Source organism: Dendropsophus ebraccatus, chromosome 1 (genome assembly GCF_027789765.1).
Source record: "Dendropsophus ebraccatus isolate aDenEbr1 chromosome 1, aDenEbr1.pat, whole genome shotgun sequence".
Taxonomy (NCBI): Eukaryota; Metazoa; Chordata; class Amphibia; order Anura; family Hylidae; genus Dendropsophus; species Dendropsophus ebraccatus.
The window spans coordinates 117,884,868-117,906,013 of record NC_091454.1 but is presented as its reverse complement, the minus strand read 5'-3'; the positions used below and the strand labels follow the sequence as shown (position 1 = coordinate 117,906,013).

The 21,146-nt window shown below is 38.9% G+C and overlaps 1 protein-coding gene across 1 annotated transcript; it reads left to right on the top strand.

The window, feature by feature from the left end:
* Window positions 1-225: 225 nt before the first annotated feature.
* On the top strand, window positions 226-18,322 carry SLC26A4 (solute carrier family 26 member 4). Its single transcript, XM_069977377.1, has 21 exons — window positions 226-240; window positions 483-624; window positions 1,325-1,464; window positions 1,860-1,970; window positions 2,436-2,617; window positions 2,747-2,911; window positions 3,076-3,228; window positions 3,314-3,396; window positions 4,378-4,525; window positions 6,091-6,204; window positions 6,583-6,660; window positions 7,980-8,075; window positions 9,422-9,528; window positions 10,356-10,425; window positions 12,637-12,729; window positions 12,828-12,923; window positions 13,522-13,755; window positions 16,234-16,288; window positions 16,402-16,547; window positions 16,805-16,885; window positions 17,064-18,322. Exons 2-21 carry the CDS (start codon window positions 488-490, stop codon window positions 17,085-17,087), a joined length of 2,313 nt encoding a protein of 770 aa, XP_069833478.1. The 5' UTR covers window positions 226-240; window positions 483-487; the 3' UTR covers window positions 17,088-18,322.
* Window positions 18,323-21,146: the final 2,824 nt, after the last annotated feature.

The window sequence follows — 21,146 nt, the reverse complement described above, 5'->3', positions numbered from 1 at the left end:
AAATTCTAATGAAACCTTGATACTACATAGCCACTAAGATTCCTTCATGTGTCGTGTTATACAAGTGTATTCAAAGGCAAAAGGGTTAATACATGTGTGGTGTGGTGAGTTTAGTCTACCTAAAACTGGTGATGGGAGTCTCTGTTTTCCCATAAATAGAACATCCCTTAGACTGCAAGGACTATATAATGTAATGTCCAGCATCCCTGACAACCTTGCGAGGGGCTGCTGCTGTCACAGGTACACAGAAATAGCACTAGATCAATTTCTGCCATATTTCACAGTCCGTTCCATACAATTCACACACACACACATATAGATATGTATGTATACAGTTCTCTTAGGTGCATATAATTTGCTGTCTGCAGGTGAAAATATATTTTCTAGTTTACCTTCAAATCTTAGAAATACTAAGTGAATGATTTTTGGATATATGTTAAATTGGATCAATATTTTCACATATGTCTGGCTGTGTTCTTCAGGGAGGATGGATATGCAGAGCCCTCCTTACAATCAATATCTGGTGGCACGAGCTGTTTACTCAGACCCAGCTTTTCAGGAAGAAAATGAAAAGAAGGAAATTATCCAGAAAACTATTAAGGAGAGGCTGCAAAAGAACTGCAGGTAGTTACTACAATAAGATGTGGTACCATTGGGTGACATTAGTGCTGAGAGATAACTACTGAACATTTTTACAGTCAGCTTGGTTTTCTATGGATTAAGTAGTAAATTACTGTACCAGAGCAGTGAGGACATAATACTCGGATACAGAAATCTATTGAAGTTGTAACTACTGATCCTTGAGCCAATCTAGGGCAATGGGATCCTGGATGTCCTGTCTACATAGTCACATGCCTGACCATAGGCACCCCAAGTACATTGAAAATGTTGATCTCAAGGAACCTATTTTGCTTTTACGTGTACATCAGCTGAGATTAAAAGCATGTTTTTTTTGTCATGTATTGTTAATCTTCTGTGGCTAATGAAGATCTGTACATTTGTTGTCTTTCTCTAATCATCCATATCTTATTATCCCTACAACTAGGAATATCATATTTTCTGCTTTCAGTACCTAAAGAGTTTTATTGAGTTCAAAGATACTTGTATACACCCATCACTAAGCTCCCCCTGGTGGTGGTTGATAGCAATCAGAATTTTAACATTTGCCTTAATGTCTATTTAAAAGGAAAGGGTTGGAGCATGCACCCCTCTAAATATGTAATTTAAGTAACCAGCTGTACATTTGGTGATGATGTGAGGCACACATTGAAATACTTTTTGAAACATTTTGTCACCATATTCCTTCTGGTTTCTTATTCTAAAGCTGTACATCCAGAAGAGCTCTACTGATTGTGAAGTCATTTTTTCCTGTCCTGGACTGGCTTCCAAAATACAGATGGAAGGAATGGTTTATAAGCGACCTTATTTCTGGAGTCAGCACAGGGCTTGTCGGTACATTGCAAGGTAAATCTGATAAATGAAGGCAGTAGTTCTGAGATTGTATTGTCTATCGTATTGCTATTTTAAAATAAGATATTAAGATCAAATATACTCATTGGGTAATCCACATTTGGACCCCACCATTTATTACAAAGACCAATGGTAAATAATCAGGCTACAGAGCTGTATTGTAATACTGCTAGACTAGAGGGCATCATTCCTCGTAGCTTTACAAATAAAGCTGGAAAACTATGTTTTTCTGATTTGAAGTCAGAATTACTACTAGACAATCACTCTGAAAAGACAGACACATGAAAGATTCATATTTATCTTGTAGCTTTTGCAGATTTTCTTATATTGTAAATATTGTATTATTCATGGTGTATAACTATGGTCTGCCTGGTATTTATTATGGACAGGTCTGGCTTTTGCATTACTCGCTGCGGTCCCTGTTGGATATGGCCTTTACTCCTCATTCTTCCCCATTTTGACATATTTCTTTTTGGGAACATCCAAGCACATCTCAGTGGGTAAGTTATCATATAGGTAAAAAAATTAAAAACATTTTACATTGTGATAAGCAAAGTCAGCTGCTTAGTTCATAGACCTCAATATCCAAACATATGGAGAATATACTAAGCATTTTAAATCTGACTCTCATGATAACTACATATTTCTTATATACTGCAAATTTATTTTAACAACATATCTTATTGTCAACCTTCAAGTGAGTAATCCATGTTGTATGATCTACAAGCGGTAAGAGAGAAAAGGGAAGTGGCCGCTGCTCTCAGAATGATAAAAATTCGGATCACATTTTATAGACCATGTAAAGATTGGTTAGACCTACTAGTTAAAGGGGTATTCCAGTGAATTTTTACATTTTATAACATAAAAACTTATAAGTTCTTATCAGCAGTTGCCATCATGTATATGTAATATATTTGTATATATAATATTTTAAATTATTAAACCATATCTGCATGTTTCAACAGGACCATTTCCAGTGGTCAGCTTAATGGTGGGGTCGGTTGTTTTGAGCATGGCTCCTGATGATAAATTTGTCATACTAAGTAACAACACCGGATTGAACAAGACAGTGATAGACACAGTGGCCAGGGATGCGGCTAGAGTTATGGTTTCGGGAACACTCAGTTTCTTAATTGGAATAATTCAGGTAATAAACATTTCTTTTGAAATAAGTGATGCCACCTGCTGACAACTGAATGATAATGCCACTGATCTCTGACATTCACATGTGTAACACTGCCTATCTTTTATTGATCTTTGTGTTTTTCTTTCAAAGCTTGTACTCGGGATATTTCAGATTGGCTTTATTGTCAGGTACCTGGCAGATCCTTTAGTTGGGGGCTTCACCACAGCAGCTGCTTTCCAAGTATTTGTCTCCCAAGTCAAAACATTGCTCAATGTTCCCACACAGAACTACAATGGCGTTCTTTCTATAATATATGTAAGTTTACCATCATTTTAAATTATGTCTTTTCTAAAGTTTCTATATTGAAGCTGTCAGTTGGCATCTACATGCACTACTTGAGTGTAAAATACATATATGTAACCTAATGTCACTAGCACGTGGTAAATGGTTCATTTTTATTTCTTCTTGTTTTGATACAGACAATTATTGATATCTTCAAAAACATAGGAAAAACCAATATTGCTGATCTGATTGCTGGACTTCTGACTTTGCTTGTGTGCATTGTGGTAAAAGAATTAAATGACAAATACAAGCACATTATTAAAATACCTATCCCGATAGAAATTTTGGTGGTATGTGCAGTTTTTGTACTGATGTATAAACAATATGGATTTATATAGTTCATTTGCTTAGTATTTTATTTTATTTTAAATATAGACTATTGTGGCCACAGGGATTTCATATGGAGCTAACCTAGCAGGAAAGTATAATGCAGGAATTGTCAAAACAATCCCCAATGGGTAAGTGTTTATTTACTTTGAAATTTTACCTGCCTATAGAGATGCAGTGTGTATCACTATGTGTCAGTAAATATCTGAGCAAACAGAGCAGAGTTCATTGAGTACATTGTATTCTGTATTAACCCTTTAAGAAGAGCTGTGTCAGTACAGTAGCACAGAGATATAAACAGTTTCGGAGCTCACAGCATTAAAATAAATGATGATGCTGGGAGTTCTGAAGTTCGGTCCGTAACAAATCAACTGTATATATGGACTATGCATGGAGCATGAGAATAAGGCCATAGTGTTCTACAAGTCCACCATAATATATCTTTTGAATCAAAAGACAGATTCATTTTTCTAGTTGAAGGTGACGACAGTCTGTTGTGTGTAGATGAGATGCACTGTGCCATCTCCAGGAATATTGGAATGCACTAATAGGATAAAGTCTTCATATTATATTAAAGGGGTTATCCAGCAAAAATCTTTTTATTTCAAATCAACTGGTGTCAGAAAGTTATATAGATTTGTAATTTACTTCTATTAAAAAATCTCAAGTCTTTCCATACTTACTAGCTGCTGTATGTCCTGCAGTAAATGTTTTATTTTCAGTCTGACACAGTGCTCTCTGCTGACATCTCTGGCCGAGACGGGAACTGTCTTGGTTTGCTATGAATCCCCATAGAAAACCTCTCCTACCCTGGACAGTTTCTGTCTTGGCCAGAGATGCCAGCAGAGAGCATTGTGTAAGACTGAAAATAAAACACTTACTGCAGGACATACAGCAGCTCATAAGTATAGGAAGACTTGAGATTTTTTAACAGAAATCTATATAACTTTCTGACATTAGTTGATTTGAAACAAAAAGATTTTCGCTGGACAACCCCTTTAATCTGCTATAAAACACATACATTTATTTATTTTACTAAGTAATATGATTTATAAGCCATTTACATGTTGCTAGAATAGTCTTTATAATAAATTTTTTTATTTTTTTTGTAGTTTTATACCTCCTATGACACCAGATGTGAGCCTTTTTTCAGAAATGATTGGCTCAGCATTTTCAATAGGTATTGTGGCCTATGCTGTTGCTGTTTCTGTGGGGAAAGTGTATGCTACCAAACACAACTATGCTGTCAATGGAAATCAGGTATGTGTCTTCTACACATTGCATATTATATTTGTTGTATCATGCTATACTGCAACCATGTGTAGACATCATATATTTTGTAGCAATCACTTAGGACAAAGCAAAATGTTTGAGGCTAGAAACTGCAGTTTTTTGCAAAAGACAGGACTTCTGCTGGATCCACTTCTGGTTTTGGCACAAAAACTACAGTGGCAGTATTCCCCAAAACTGCAGTGTGTCTCCAGCCTCAAGAAGTTTTCTGGGTGAACAATACTGGTGAGCTATTTCCAGCATAGCATATCAGTGACTGATCAGTTGCTTGACGCCTGCACTACATAGTAAACGACACCAGAAGCCATTGTCCCAGTTAAAGCGTAACTGTATCCAACCAGCTCTCCAAAACCACTGGTACTGTCCGTTTGATGGAGTAAGTCCTTCCTGCTCGTGTCTTTTCAAATGCGCCTGGTGCCTTGGTTAGGGCTAAAAAGTTATCTTTTAATCTGCAGCAGCCAAGTCAATGTGGTGTGGCCTAGAGTGTCTGTGCCCTAGGCCTATGATGCCTCTACTTTCTTCCTCCCTCCCTCCTTCCCTCCTCATCATTAGAAACACCCCTGGCAGGATTTCTCCTATTCATTGTTTATCTAAACAGTGCACATGTGCTGCTTTGTTAAGGTATATGTGCACTGTTTAGACAAGCAATGAATAGGAGAAATCCTGCAAGGGGTGTTTCTAATGATGAGGAGGGTGTGGAGAAAGAAAGGAGAGGTGTCGCAGGCCAACAGGACAGACGCTCGAGATCAAGCTACTTTGACTAAAGGCCCTATTACACTAAAAGATGTCTGACAGATTATCTAAAACATTTTTTTCAGCCAAAGCCAGGAACGGATTTGAAAAGAGGAGAAATCTCAGTCTTATCTTTACGACCTGTTCTCTGTTTATAGTCCATTCCTGAGTTTGGCTGAAAAAATCTGTCAGATAATCTGTCAGACATCTTTTGGTGTAATAGGGCCTACAGCTGCTGCAGATTGGTTGGTGGTTACAGTATTGATTTAACTGTGTAGTTGTGGTATCCTGTAACTACAGCTTAAAGGGGTTATCCAGTGCTACAAAAACATGGCCACTTTCCCCCTACTGTTGTCTCCAGTTTGGGTGGGGTTTTGAAATTCAGTTCCATTGAAGTAAATGGAGCTTAATTGCAAACCACACCTGAACTGGAGACAACAGTGGGGAGAAAAGTGGCCATGTTATTGTAGCGCTGGATAACCCCTTTAACTCCTGTTCAAGTGAGCAGCAGCCAAGCTGCAGTAACCAGGTGCGGGCACATCACAGTGAACATAGACAACAGCTTCTGACCCTGTTCACCGTGTAGTGCGGGCATCGAACAGCTGATTGGCATGGTTGCCGGGTGTTGGCACCCTGCCAATCAGTGACTGACTAAGCTGTTCTGTTAAAACATATTTGCAATCCAAAATAAAAATCTTTATGTAATAAATAGGGATGTGAGGAGTATGTATGAGCATAGCAGTATTGCCAACAAGCTTTTAAAATGATTATGTGCTTTATATAATATTTCTTTCTATTTGCAGGAGTTTATTGCCTTTGGGATTAGCAACATTTTCTGTGGTGCATTTTCCTGCTTTTGTGCCACCACTGCCTTGTCACGTACAGCTGTGCAGGAAAGCACAGGTGGAAAGACTCAGGTTAGTTGTTGCTATGTGTTTCAAATGAATGTTTGCATCCACTAGGCTGTGTTCACACAATGCAGTTTTTTTACAGTACTGTTGGGGTACTGTTTCAGTACTGCATCCCTTTAGTGAAAACAATGCAGTACCACAACAATACTGCAATGAAACTGCAAGTGTGTGAACAGAGCTCTAGGAATGTTCCAACTTTACAGTTGTTGTTTTTGTAATAATGGACGTTATTTTATAATGATGGCTGTAAATAATGATCATGATCATTATTTACAGCCGCCATTATCAAAATCTGGCATTTTTGCACATAAACAAGACCTTGTGGTAATGTGGGAAGAGCCTATTAAATAAACATATGTCATGTAACATCATTTTGTGTTGCAGATAGCCGGTATAATTTCAGCCTTCATTGTGTTAATTGCTATAGTGGCACTCGGAAGACTCCTTGAACCATTACAGAAGGCAAGTAACTTCTGAACAGATTTTATTTAATAGGAAACGTTGTATTTGTGTTTTTTTACTGCCATTTTTGTAGCACTTTGCTTATAGTCTGGTCACAAAGAATTATCCCAAACTAGAAGAAAGAGGCCATGTTTTTATAGCGCTGGATAACCCCTTTAACAGCAGGTTACATGTGTTTAGTCATAGGTATTAGCACATCACATGTAATATAGTTTGCACATATGTAATATGGATTGCATCCAGAGTTTTAAATGCTTTTCCCACTCCTACACCAAGCTTTTTTAATGCAGATATGTAAATTGTGAACTTGTGGTACTTTCTAGGGAATCCCCTATAGTAATGTGTTGTTGAATCAGTTTCATGGAAATGGCTGCTGCTCCGTTCATAGTCTGTGAAACTACTGGAGAAATCTAAGTCCTGTACTCAGCCATCTTCAGCAGCTCCATAAACAAGTCATTGCTCATAATAATGAGTCAGGCCTAGGTTCTGAGGATAGGAGATAATACATTTTAACTCAGAATACCCTTTAAAGAAACATATTTTTCTTCTATATTTTTCTTTAAATTCCTTTTATGACTGAATAACATTAACTTTTATAGCATTATAGAAAATTTACATCTAAAAAGTATGGTCATGTACACTTGATGAAGAGTTTACATCACATAATTCCTTCTTAGAAGCATATACTATTTTTTAAGGTTGCGTTTAATAATGTACAAACTGTATATACTACACACAGTAAATTCAGCCATCCCACCTGTGATATGGAGTCCTGTGCAAGGAAATCTACATAATCATTCCACAGCCGTAGTCAGTAGAGGTCATTCAAGTGATCCAGTAACAAGGAATCCCTGTAAAAAAATGATTGGTGTCTTCTAGAGATGAGCGAACCTTCTGATCCCGAACTTTCGGCATTTGATTAGCGGTGGCTGCTAAACTTGGATAAAGCCCTAAGGCTATGTGGAAATCATGGCTATAGTCATTGGATGTATCCATGTTTTCCAGACAACCTTAGAGCTTTATTCAAGTTCAGCAGCCCAAGCTAATCAAATACCGAACGTTCGGGTTCGGATCGACTCGAACCCGAACCCGGTTCGCTCATCTCTAGTGTCTTCTAAAAATATGTCCAGTATAAACATTAGATAGCATCTGATGCATTTCAGCTAGGTGGCCATACTCATTGTAATAGAGCCTTATTCAGTCATAGGGAATCCCTTGTTGTAGGATTACTTGCTATGAACTTTGTTTGTTTATCATTGTAGGTTTTCAGTTATTAAGAATATTGCACAATAATGGTTAATGTATTTATCTTATTACAGTCGGTGCTGGCGGCCATTGTAATAGCAAATCTTAAAGGGATGTTCTGGCAAGTTTTTGATGTGCCTCGTTTATGGAGACAGAACAAGTGGGACTCTGTAAGTATTTAAACCAATTATATGAGGCACAGATGTACCAGAACCATTTGGAACCTGACTAGTCATACTTATAACATTTACATTCATGGAGTGGAGTTCAGAATTACGGTACATCTTCAGTCTATCATTGCTTGGTACTACTGCAGGAGGACAGATTGAGTCGGATAGTCTAAATTCTAAAAAATTTTAAGTTAGCATTTAGGGTTGTTATAGGTAAAATAGTAAATATACTTTCTTCATTCTACAATGATGAAAAGTTCTGGTAAAACATAAGCTGAATTGCAACTATAACAAGTGATTGCATATCATTGAATATAGAATCACTTGCTAATCAATGAAGGTACAAATGCTGGGCTAGAATAAAACAGCCACAGTTGCATAGTTGCAGTTCTCTGCACAGTGACTATATTCAAGTAAGCTGTGCAGAGAAAACGTGGTTAGAACCCTATCCAGCAGCAGGAAATGGTCTATACTACTTATATTTTTTATCCTTCATCATTAGTATTTATTAGGCTAATGAGGTGTTTCTGCGCATTGGGGCCCGGCTATCCCATCCCTTCTATCTAATACTGTTAGGAGGGACAAGCCAGCCAGGAAGGATTGGTGGACTTAGGGCCCTATTCCACTGGACGATAATCGTTCAGATTATCGTTAAATCGTTTGAATCTAAACGATAATCGTTCGGTTGAAATGCAGGTAACGATTAACGACCGAACGAGAAATCTTTGATCGCTATATAAGACCTGGACCTATTTTTATCGTTGCTCGTTCGCAAAACGTTCGCATTGAATAAGACATCGTTCGGTCGTTCGCAATAGATGCGAACGCATTAGCAAATAAATAGCGAAGAAAAAACAATCGCAATTACGATCATAAGAAACGATTATCGTTCCATGGAAATGAGTGAACGTTTTCAGGTCTTTTGCAATAGCGGTCGTTTGAGATCGTTAATCATTAACGATTATGCAAACGATAATCGTCCGGTGGAATAGGGCCCTTAGGATAGTAGCCTGCCCCCGATGCAAGAAAACACATAATTAGCATATTAAGTTAACTGCTAATATCCAGAAACCTTCATCTGTGCTTTAGAGACATATCGGCAGGTTAGATGACCAGGGCATTTCACTGTGAAAATCATGCAGAGGAATAAAGCAAAAGAAAAATATTCTCACTGTTCCCATTATATTTCTCTCTGGGGACTCGTGCATGATATGGCATAAATCTTTCTCTTGAATAAAGCAACATAGCATAATATTCTGTATAACTTTATCAGATAGACATAGACATAGATATAGACATAGGTTCGTTAATGCAACAACATAAAGATTTTATTTTGTTTTGTTTAGGTGATCTGGGTGTTCACATGCATTGCATCTATCATATTAGGACTTGATTTGGGATTGCTGGCTGGTTTAGTATTTGGATTACTAACCCTTGTTCTACGAGTTCAGTTGTAAGTACTTTTTCATTATTAGAATATATAAGTTAAAAAGTTAAAACATTTTTGCACGAACCTCCCTTTTGCACAAAAATGTTGCCCTTTTCCAGTCTGTGTTGGTTATGCCAAAGGGGGTAGGAAGAGGGGTGGACTTTACAAGAAAGGGATGTGTAAAACGTAAAGGGGTTATACCAAGATTAAAAGTTACCCCCTATTCACAGATGAGGGCCCAACAACTATTGGGAACCCAACATTTAATAACAACAGAGGTCAAAAGTCTCTCTAGTGAATGGAATAGCATTGTGAATGCTCAGACGCCACTTCATTCACTCTTTATGGCATCTCTGGACAGTGAGACAATCTTCCTATAGAAATTGAATGGAGCTGTGAATAGGAGATAACCACTTTAAGGCTATGTTCACACTGCGTAAAACTACGGCCGTAGTTCTCGCCGCAGAACTACGGACGTACAGTAGTTTTGCGGGGTGGGACATAGCTTCATTTTGAATGGGATCCCGGCCGGAGCGTACACACATCGTATACGCTCCGGCCGGGAGCCCATGCGGCGCCGGAAAAAACTGACAGGTCAGTTTTCTGTGGCCGGAATTCAGTGAATTCCGGCCACAGAAGGACCTGTCAGTTCACACAGTGAAGCGAGCGGCTCCGGCCGCTTGCTTCACTGTGTGCTATGCGGCCGGAAAGATCACCCGGCCGGGGTCACGGAACGCCCGGTTGTTCACGTAATGTAAATATAGCCTAAAGGTGTGCCATGCAGATATATAATACCATGCAAGGTTCTCCACATTATGTTTCATGAAATGTTGTGATACTTTACATTCTAGCCCCTCATGTGGTGCACTAGGAAATGTTCCTGGAACTGAAATCTACAAAGAAGTAAAAAGATACAAAACTGTAAGTAAACTAAATAATTGAGTTTTATGAACTTGCCAAAACTGTGTATAGTAGAGCTAAGGTTATGTCTTAATACCATTATTATCAGTAAACCCTTATGATATCACTCGTATTGTAGCGATTGTAAAAACTTAACTACAACATCTTATAGCATATAACAGGAGTGACTGACTATATGCAAAATAATGGTTAGTTTTTATGTACAAGCAGCCAGTTAGCATCCACTAAAATGCAGCCAATGAGCACCAGAGAAGTTACTTTAAAAAGGATGGAAAATATATTTGCATTCCAGACACAGGCAAGAATCCAGGACTTACTAACTCTTACCCTTACTAAGTCTTATGCAAACTCACTGTCTTTCTGGAGGAGATTCTGCTTTTGCAAGTATTGCCTTAAAAAAAAAAATTATACAACTGATATCTTCACTGACAGCCAATACCACCCTGTGTCAGTACCCTCCCTCCCTGAATCTTAAAGGGGTAGTGTGGCGCTCAGAAATTATTCACAGAATAACACACATTACAAAGTTATACAACTTTGTAATGTATGTTATGTCTGTGAATGGCCCCCTTCCCCGTGTCCCACCACCCCCACCCGTGTACCCGGAAGTGTGGTGCATTATACATTACCTGATCCGTGTCGAGGGCCATCCGCCATCTTGTGCCAAACGTCATCTTCGGACGGACGGCCGAGTCGCTGCCGCCCGTCCCCCCTCCGCCGCGTCACAACTGTGCTCAGCTGCGATTGGCTGAGCACAGTTATGCTCAGCCAATCGCGGCTGAGCATCGGATGACGCTGCAGAGGGCGGCCGGCATTCGGTAGTCGGAGCTGTTCGCCGTCCGCCCGAAGAAGACGTCACTCGCTGAAGATCGGAGACAGGTGTCGGCACGTGACAGGTATGTATAGCGCACCACACTTCCGGGTACACGGGTGGGGGTGGTGGGACACGGGGAAGGGGGCCATTCACAGACATAACATACATTACAAAGTTGTATAACTTTGTAATGTGTGTTAGTCTGTGAATATTTTTTTACTGCCGCACTACCCCTTTAAACATTCCTTTGTAATATGGTTGGGTAGTCAGGAGACAAAGTAACTTCTTTGTGACACCAGGTGCACATGTATGCTAGAAGTGTGGAGGGGGCATATGGAGTGGGTGCAGGAGCTGGGTCTAAATGCCTGAACCCCCCTCCCAACTTCCTATTTGTTGATCATAACTTAGAGAAATCTGTACAGCACAATGAAAACAATACTTAGAGATCTGCGTATACTGCCCAGGGAAGTCTATGGAGAGTGGAGAGGTGGGTAGGAAGGTGGAGCTAAGGGATAAAGAAGGAAGAGAATTCTAGAAACAAAGAAATACTGCTGTCTCATCCTAAGTACTCCATGCTGCTGCTACTTCTGATCATTTGCTTCAAAGAGGTCGGAGAGCAGGATCCTGTTTTCTGTGTCTATGTAGTGTATCAGAGCCATCTCAGAGGCTAATTTCCATCCACTATGGACCTGAGTGCAAGGAAAGCTGACATATAGAGATGGAGCTTGCAGAGAGGTAACCAGAGAGGGACATGCCAGTTACAAATGGGCATAAATAATGCTAGTACACACATCATATAAATAAATAAATGAAATAAAAGGTAAACTTTGAAGTGTTAAAGGCCTTTAAGCCTCATGTAGCTCCTGATACATAACTAGTAGTAAATTAAATTCATTACTATTAAACATACCCACCTAACCCCTCAAGTAATTGGTAAGTTATAGTCAATATGGCAGATTTATAAAGCTGTCTAATAAAAATATTTTAATTTGCTGTCCATAGCAACCAATCACAGCACAGCTTCCATTTTTAAAGAGCAGGGTATGAAATGAAAGCTGTGCCGTGATTGGTTCATATGGGCAACTTTATAAATCTTTATAGTTAAAAGAATTGTGGCAATAAAAAAAATTGATTAATTGCATTATGTAAAATCAAACATATTTCAAATGTAGCAGCATTTCTGAAACTGTTCTGTTTAAGAGATACAGACTTGATAATCTCCCATGTGCCTGTATTACTTGTTGGGCCAAGCATTACTTTACTGAAAACAGCACATTTGTTCTACTTTACATATATGTAAGTGGCACAAATCTCATTTTGCCAACTTTGCTTCATGACACCACCCCTTTAAGACAAATTTTTTTTTTTAAAGGTTTTAATTTGTATTTTCTACGCAGGTTGTGGAACCAGAAGGAGTTAAAATCATTCGGTTCACTAGTGGTATTTTCTATGGTAATATTGATGGACTAAAAAGTGGCATCAAAAAAGCTGTGAGTGTATAACCTTTTGTTTTTATTACTAAGTATGAGTTAAAAATACTGCCTCCTATTGTACGTTATAAGTAACTATATTTTCTGTTTCATCATAGGTTGGGTTTGATGCTGTCAAAGTTTTTAATAAGAGAACTAAAGCACTACGGAAAATAAATAAACTGATTAAGAAAGGACAGCTAAGAGCAACAAAGGTAATGGCTTGTCCCCACATCTCCTTTGTTATTGCTTTAAATAAGCTTTATCACATATGATAGTCTATTAGATGATCAGAATATTAGAACTCACTATAGAGTTTATTAATGATATCTTGGCCATTGTATGCCAGGGAACAAGTATGCGTAAAATTGCTTCTGTGGGGCGGTTTAAGAGCTTATTTGTGTACCATGGTCTGAAGTTTTTTTTATTGTTACCACTTTGGTGTAGGAGGGGATATACAATTTGGAGGCTGAGTAGTAGAGAGCATATGGTATGTCAGGGAACAGCTAATATTTCTAAATATCTATAGTATGTTTTGTAAATGACTACAAAATATTTGATATAGCTTGTAATAGAATTCAGAATTCTATGTTTAGCATATGATGACTCTCATCTAAAGATATGCAAGTGTATTAAATATGCTCACCCAATGTGTCACATACAGCAAAACTTACTATTGCTGTGGGACTATGAAGGGACTTTTCTATAAATTGTGTTTGTATATGCTTATTTATTGTCTGCACTGTATAAATATTAACTCCTTTTGGTATGGTGGAACCTATTTAGCTTAATAAACATTATTTTCCTTACTAGAATGGTATCATCAGCGATGTCGGTACAGATAATGAAGGGTTTGAGCCAGATGATGACATTAACGAACTGGAAAAAGAAGAAAACCCAGAAGTGAGAGAAGTGGAGATTCAAGTCGACTGGAATTCAGAGCTGCCAGTTAAAGTGACTGTTCCCAAAGTCACTATTCACAGCCTTATTTTTGACTTTGGACAAATACCTTTCCTAGATGTGGTTGCTGTAAGATCATTAAAAGTGGTAAGTCAAATTCTGATTTCTTGGGAAATACTATTCTTTATGAATACATCTCAAGTATGAATACTTTTTCAAAAATCATAACTTCTTTAACATAGACGTTGGCTCTGTCACTACGGGATACTTCATGAATGCCACGATTTCCCAATGGTAAAGGTCTTATTGCCCATAAACTTATATTCTTAAAATTATTATAGTCTTTAATGGTTACCAAAACAAATTATGTTCAATAGTAAACTTTTTAGACTATTAGACTTATCAGGAATAGCACAATAACAAAGTATATGAATAAAGACATAAGCTGGAAAAATTACATGAAAAATGAAGCAGAAAAAAATTGAAGAGTAAATCCTTGTCTCACAGATGCAGTGTGAAATTTTTACTGTCTGTGAAATGCAGATACCAGGTGCACCCACTACCAAATGTATGGAGCTAGGTCACAGTGCTTGATGGCGTATACTTATGCTACGTTTACACAGAGAGATTTATCTGACAGATTTTTCAAGCCAAAGCCAGGAACAGACTATAAACAGAACAGGCCATATAGGAAAGACTGAGATTTCTCCTCTTTTCCAATCCATTCCTGGCTTTTGCTTTAAAAATCTGTCAGATAAATCTCTCTGTGTAAACACACCATTAGGATAGGCCTTCAATTAAAGAAAAAAAAGGAAAACCTTGAAATTACACATTTCTGACTGCTGTTTAGACTAATTTCTTTTATTTTGTTCGCCATTAAAGCGACTCTGTACCCACAATCTGCCCCCCCCCCCCCAACCACTTGTACCTTCGTATAGCTGCTTTTAATCCAAGATCTGTCCTGGGGTCTGTTCGGCAGGTGATGCAGTTATTGTCCTAAAAAATACTTTTAAACTTGTAGCCGTTTCAAACTAACCTGGCCTAGATTGTGTGTGCCCAGGCTTGCACCACCTCTCTGTCCCTCCTCCCCACCCTTTTCACCATTAGGAATGCCCCTGGGTAGTTTTTATTTTCTATTCATCACTTGTCTGAAAACTGCACAGGTGCCTTAATGATCCAACACATGTGCAGTGTTCACACAGGTGATGAATAAGAGAATACCTGCTTGGGGCATTCCTAATAGTGAAGAGGGTGGGGAGGAGGGATGGATGGCTGGTGCAAGTCTAATGCACAGACACTCTAGGCCACGCCAATTTGACACAGGGCTGCAAGTTTAAGGGTATCTTCACACGTAACAGATCCGCAGCGGATTTCACGCTGGGTGTTTGCAGTGAAATCTGCTGCGGATCATGGTAGTGTGAAGGTCTTTGGGGGTTACATATCCGCAGTGGTATTTTCATTCCACTGCGGATATGTAACCCGGCCTCTTTACACACTACCAGGATCTGCAGCGGATTTCGCTGCAAACTCGCAGCGTGAAATCCGATGCGGATCCGGTACATGTGAAGCTACCCTAAGGGTACGTTCACACTTACCGGATCCGCAGCGTATTTTCTGCTGCGGATCCACAGCAGATTTCACTTAAATAACTGAACACAGCATCAAATCTGCACCATCAAATCTGCTGCAGATCTGCTGCGGATCCTGTAAGTGTGAACGCACCCTAAAAGTTGTTTTTTAGGACAATAACTGCATCACCTGCAGAACGGATGCCACGACAGATCTTGGATTAAAAGCAGCTATCCGAAGGCACAAGTGGGTTTTTTTTGGGGGGGGGGTCAGATTGTGGGTACAGAGTCACTTTAAAGGGTATCATAACTGCAAGAATATAATTATGTTTTCATCTTGTTGAGAGCAATAAGACTTTATTTCAAAGGGTTAACCATTCTTTTTCCTATTGATAAAAAATGTTTGCATGTATGTATGTCTCTAAATCACCCTCTTACTAATATGTGAATATTATTTATGTACTGATTTTCCATTGCTTATTAAAGGGGATGTCCAGCGGAAAAATTTTTCTTTCGAATCAACTGGTGTAAGAAAGTTATATAGATTTGTAATTTACTTCTATTAAAAACTCTCAAGTCTTCCCATACTTATTAGCTGCTGTATGTCCTGCAGGAAATATTGTTTTATTTTCAGTCTGACACTCGGTTTTCTATGAATCCCCATAGAAAACCTCTCCTACTCTGGATAGTTCCTGTCTCGGCCAGAGATGTCAGCAGAGAGCACCGTGTCAGACTGAAAATAAACAACATTTCCTGCATGACATGCAGCAGCTAATAAGAACAGGAAGATTTGAGAATTTTTAATAAAACTAAAATAAAACATTGGAGGATATTTATCAAACTGGTGTAAAGCAAAATTGTCTTAATTGCCCCTAGCAACCAATCAGATTCCACCTTTCATTCGTCACAGATTCTTTGAAAAATGAAAGGTGGAATCTGATTGGTTGCTAGGGGCAATTAAGAAAATTCTACTTTACACCCGTTTGATAAATCTCCCCCATTGTCTTGTTTTTCTGTGCCTAACCTCCGTTTCTAAGCAGTCTTTTGATTTTTATAGATATACAAAGAATTCAAAAGAATTGATGTGGATATCTACATTGCAGCTTGTGATGGTAAAAACATCTATTCCTGTATATGTTTTCTTTTATGACACCATTTGTCACCATCACTTGGACCTGATGCAGCTGATATAAAATAAGTGTATGTTTTTCCTTACCTTTAATAGATCACGTGTATAAAAAATTTGAAGACTGCCTCTTTTTTGATGACCAAATCAAGCCAGACATTTTCTATTTGACTATTCATGATGCAGTGTTATATATAGAAGAAAAGAGAAAGTACTGTGAAGGACACGATCCACTAATGGAGAAGGTAAAGGAAGTGTGGCTTACTTATTTTAACATCTATAAATCTTTTCTGGATTGGCTTTTGTGACATGCACAGACAAGGTGAGGAATGGTGAACTAGCTGCAATAGACGGTAAAAGTATTGTCTAGATGAGAAACCTAGCCTTTATACTTAAGGCTAGCTTTACATCTTGTCACTGTGACATGTCAGACGCTTAGTGAATTTATAGGTCCAGTACAAAATTCATATCTGATAAAATAAAACGTCTGTTTCTTTTTAAGATCTCACTAATGCAAGAATCAAAGGAACCCCTGGAATACACAGATATTGAGCCAAACCCAGAACTAGATGCCCAAGAGGAGGTAAGAAAATGAAACATACAATTGCTGTCAGCCACCACTTTTTCATAAAGAAATAAAGTACTAGGTTCCAAATATACTTGAATATTATAGTGTTCTAGTAAAGTGTGAGATGCATTGCTTTGAGTATGTATTACTCTGGTGCTTAGTAACTGACTCATTGTCTTTTATTACTTCACAGGCTCTCAGAAGACTTGCTTCATGAACAATGCCACTAGAAACTCTAAATTGGGATGTACAACATTTACTTTCCCTTGTATTCTTAAACAACCTATTTTTTCATGTGTTCAGAACTTGTCAGTTTTAGGCTAGCCCATATGGACAAACATTTACAAGTTAAGTGCTCATAGGAGATCATGCAGTATGGGAATAACAAAACAAAACATAATAGTGTTGCTTGTTTCATTCATCTGACAAATGAAGCTTTGGTAGAGAATGTGTTTTCACATCATTCATAAAGTGGTCAGAATGGAAAAAAAATCACACCTAGTTACTGCAGGTTTCTTCTGGACACAGTTTAAGCACTTTAGCATTAATCGAGTAAGTACAGTAACAGTACACAGGGCATTACTATGACCATCACTGTGCTAATAAAACCTCAACTCCTGTGGCTGTCACGTTGTCAGTTATCATTATACAACAGCAGGAGAATCACAGGTTAGAGACAACTGTACAATGACTATTAGTAAGGACCCTGAATTAGTATATTTTGTTTGATAAGTTATTTCTAGGAACGACCAAATTTACAGTAGGAACAGAGCAGATCGCATTGTTAGGATCAGCCGGCAGTTTGTCACACTGCTGGCTTTGAAGTTAGTGCCGCTCCACTCCAGGTTCCAGGAAAAGCTGGATCCAGTCCTGGGAAACTGGGAGAAGCTTCCTAAGACTGGATCCAGCTTTTCCCAGCATCCGGGGAGGAACAGCACAGAGTTTAAAGCCCAATCCTAATAAAGCGATCAGTTTTGTTCCTACTGTAAATTTGCTCATCCCTTGTTATTTACCTTTAAATCTGTAAGTGTATACAAAAAAAATTATCATATAATATTATTATAGGTGCTATCTAATATTATTGCACTTTAATTATTGATTTCCATCTTATATTTTAATGGGCAAAGTCAAGGGGCACTTTGATTCCTGCAAAACACTACCTCCCATGATGATTCTCTGCCTGATGAGATCCTGAGAGTGTAGGGACTTTAGTAGTGGCTAAAGCGTAACAGATTTCTACAGTTTTTCAAACCATGATATGTGTCTTCATATTTATATATCTATATGTTATCAGTTGGGCTTTGTTGTATTTAAAGGAGAAGTCCGGCAAAAATCTTCATTAAAGTACTGTACTGCACCCCCCCCCCCCTCCTCCAATGCATACACAAATATACACGTATGACTGGAAATGCTTATTAAGTGCTTTTTTCCCTGCACTTACTATTGCATCAAGGCCTCACTTCCTGGATAAAATGGTGATGTCACGACCCGACTCCCAGAGCTGAGCGGGCTGTGGCTGCTGGAGAGGATGATGGAAAGGGGGATGCTCAGTGTCCCTCCAGTGCCCTGTGACCCTCAGTGTCCCCCTGCCATCATCCTCTCCAGCAGCCACAGCCCGCACAGCTCTGGTAGTCGGGTCGTGACATCACCATGTTGTCCAGGAGGTGAAGCCTTGATGCAGTAGTAAGTGCAGGGAAAAAAGCACTTTATGTGCATTTCCCGTAATAAGTGTATATTGGTGATTTGTATCACTTTTAGGGGGGCCATACAATACTTAAATGAAAATTTTTGCCGGACTTTTCCTTTAACTGCAAAGAAGGATTAGTGTAGAGCTGTACAACTTAACAATGTGGAGACGTTTGTTGGAACAATGTACGTCCCAGATGGCCAAGTCTCAGTGAAGTGAAGACACATCTTAGCTGGTGGAAAAACAATTACCATAAGCCCTAAATATTTTATTTCACCCATGTGCAAAAGAACAAGACAAATGCTAGCTACTAAAAAAAAAATAACTATGAAAACATAATAATCAACTGATCTAAATGTTTCTATGAAAACTGTTTTTCTCTTTAGATACCAATAGAGAACTAATATGGCATTCCCATTCCGTGATTGTTCCCTGAATCTACATAATACAGTATAGAGCTGGGTTATTGTCTGTATAAATATGGTTTTGTGAGTTTCTTGGATTTAATAAAAAAATGAAATATTTTCTTTTATCTGAGGCCACCATTATTACAATCATCTTGATCTATTTTTATTAACGATTACAATACAGAGACAGTGCTCCAAGCCAGCTGTGTTTTACATTTGATAACTGACTAGCCTTTTCCCTGTCCCTGGTGGCTGAAACCCCAGAGCAGGCCCACAAGGTAGCAAGGGGCCAGGTTCCTGCAAAACATGGACTGGCCCACCCCTTTACCTAGTAGGCATAGCCTGAATAAGAAGCACAACACATGCATAGAACAGCCAATGGGCTGCCACTCTTTGGCTTTTTCTACAACTTTCTCTATTTTCTTTCCTCTAACCCCTTAAAAAAGTACAAAAGCATTGAAACTATACTGGGTAACTAGGGTTGCTCTATGTATAGACTAATACAGACTTTATTTAAGAGAACACCTAACTTTAGACATTTAAAAAAATGGAGATTGTTGGAATGATGTGCAATATTAACCCTTAGAGGACCCGGCCAATTTCTGAATTTTTTCATAAAGTACACTGCCAGAACCAGAAACCAGAAAAAAATTCAAAGTGTGGTGAAATTGAAAAAAAAAAACGCATTTTGTTTATTTGGGAGGTATTTGTTTTTACGCCATTCACCCTTGGGTAAAACTGACTTGTTATGCATGTTCCTCAAGTCGTTACGATTACAATGATATGTAACATGTATAACTTTCATTGTATCTGATGGCGTGTAAAAAATTCAAACCATTGTTAACAAATATATATTCCTAAAAATCCCCTGGGGGACTTCTAGTATAAGTGCACTGATCTCTCATTGAGATCTATGCTGCATAGATATGCAGCATAGATTGATAAGATAGGCACATTGATTGCTTCCGGCTGCTGCAGCCGGAAGCAATCGGGTGCCGAGCCAGGATCAGCACCATTACGGTGCTGACCCCGGAAGGGGTAAGATGTGTGGATCGCTCCTCCGGGACAATGTCATCTTCGGGAGGCCGGCCGAACCAATTCAGCCGTCCCTCATGCCGGCCCCCCTCTACCGCGTCATCAGCTGCTCAGCCACGATTGGCCCAGCATAACTGTGTGACGTTGTCGACACAACATGGCGGCAGGGTCGACAGCGAACACGTAAGTATAATGCACCAGCATTTCTGGGGTGGGGGGAACATGGGGAAGGGGGCCATTAACTTAAATAACACACATTACAAAGTTGTATAATAGTGTTATTTAGTGAATAAAAGTCAAACGCCGCACTACCCCTTTAAAGACCTGAGTAATTTTTCCCTCCCTTCTTAAATGGTTATTCAAAGAACTGCCTGTTCTTAGGCTTAGTTCCTCTCTAGTAACAGAGACACCAATATGGAACACACTGTGTATGGGACTGTGTACCTGAAATCTGTAAGCCTGTCTGCCTCCTCCAGAGAACCCACACTGTCCCTGAAAGGTAAATCAAGGCTTTCCTCTCAGCTGTTCCTTGTGTTCTTGCTGCTGTATGTACACAGTGCTGCCTTCTTAATGTATTCCCCAACTGCCTCCCTTTAGCTTGTCATCGTGTGCATCAGCTGTTCAGTGCTTAGTCCTTGCTTTGCTGTTTCTTTAATTTGTGCTCGAAAAGCCCCTTGAAAAGTCAGTGCATCAGTAAGCCTTCTCTCTCCATGTGCCATCTATAGTAGTGTACTGTAGATCCCCCAGCACAGTGCAGCCTGTTCAATCTAGTGCATTTTCACCAGTACTGTCATGGTATAGTGGTGAGGAATAGGTGCTGTGACTTACCGGAAAAGTATGGGAAAGGAAGTCCCTGTGTGTGTACTACCAGTAAACAGCAAAATTCTGGGACCCATGCAGGGTCTCTCAAGGGCTTAATAGCACTAAAATCACCATGTCATCACTCTAAATAGTTAAACGAACAAAACCATGTACATTAAAAATATGTAATTAAATGTACATTTTATTAAGGTATCATTGACTCATGCCTGATTTGGACTTTAATCTCTTAAAGACGGAACCAATTTTTGTTTTTGCGTTTTTGTGTTTAAAAGGCCATAGCACTTGCATTTTTTCACCTAGAAACCCACATGAGCCCTTATTTTTT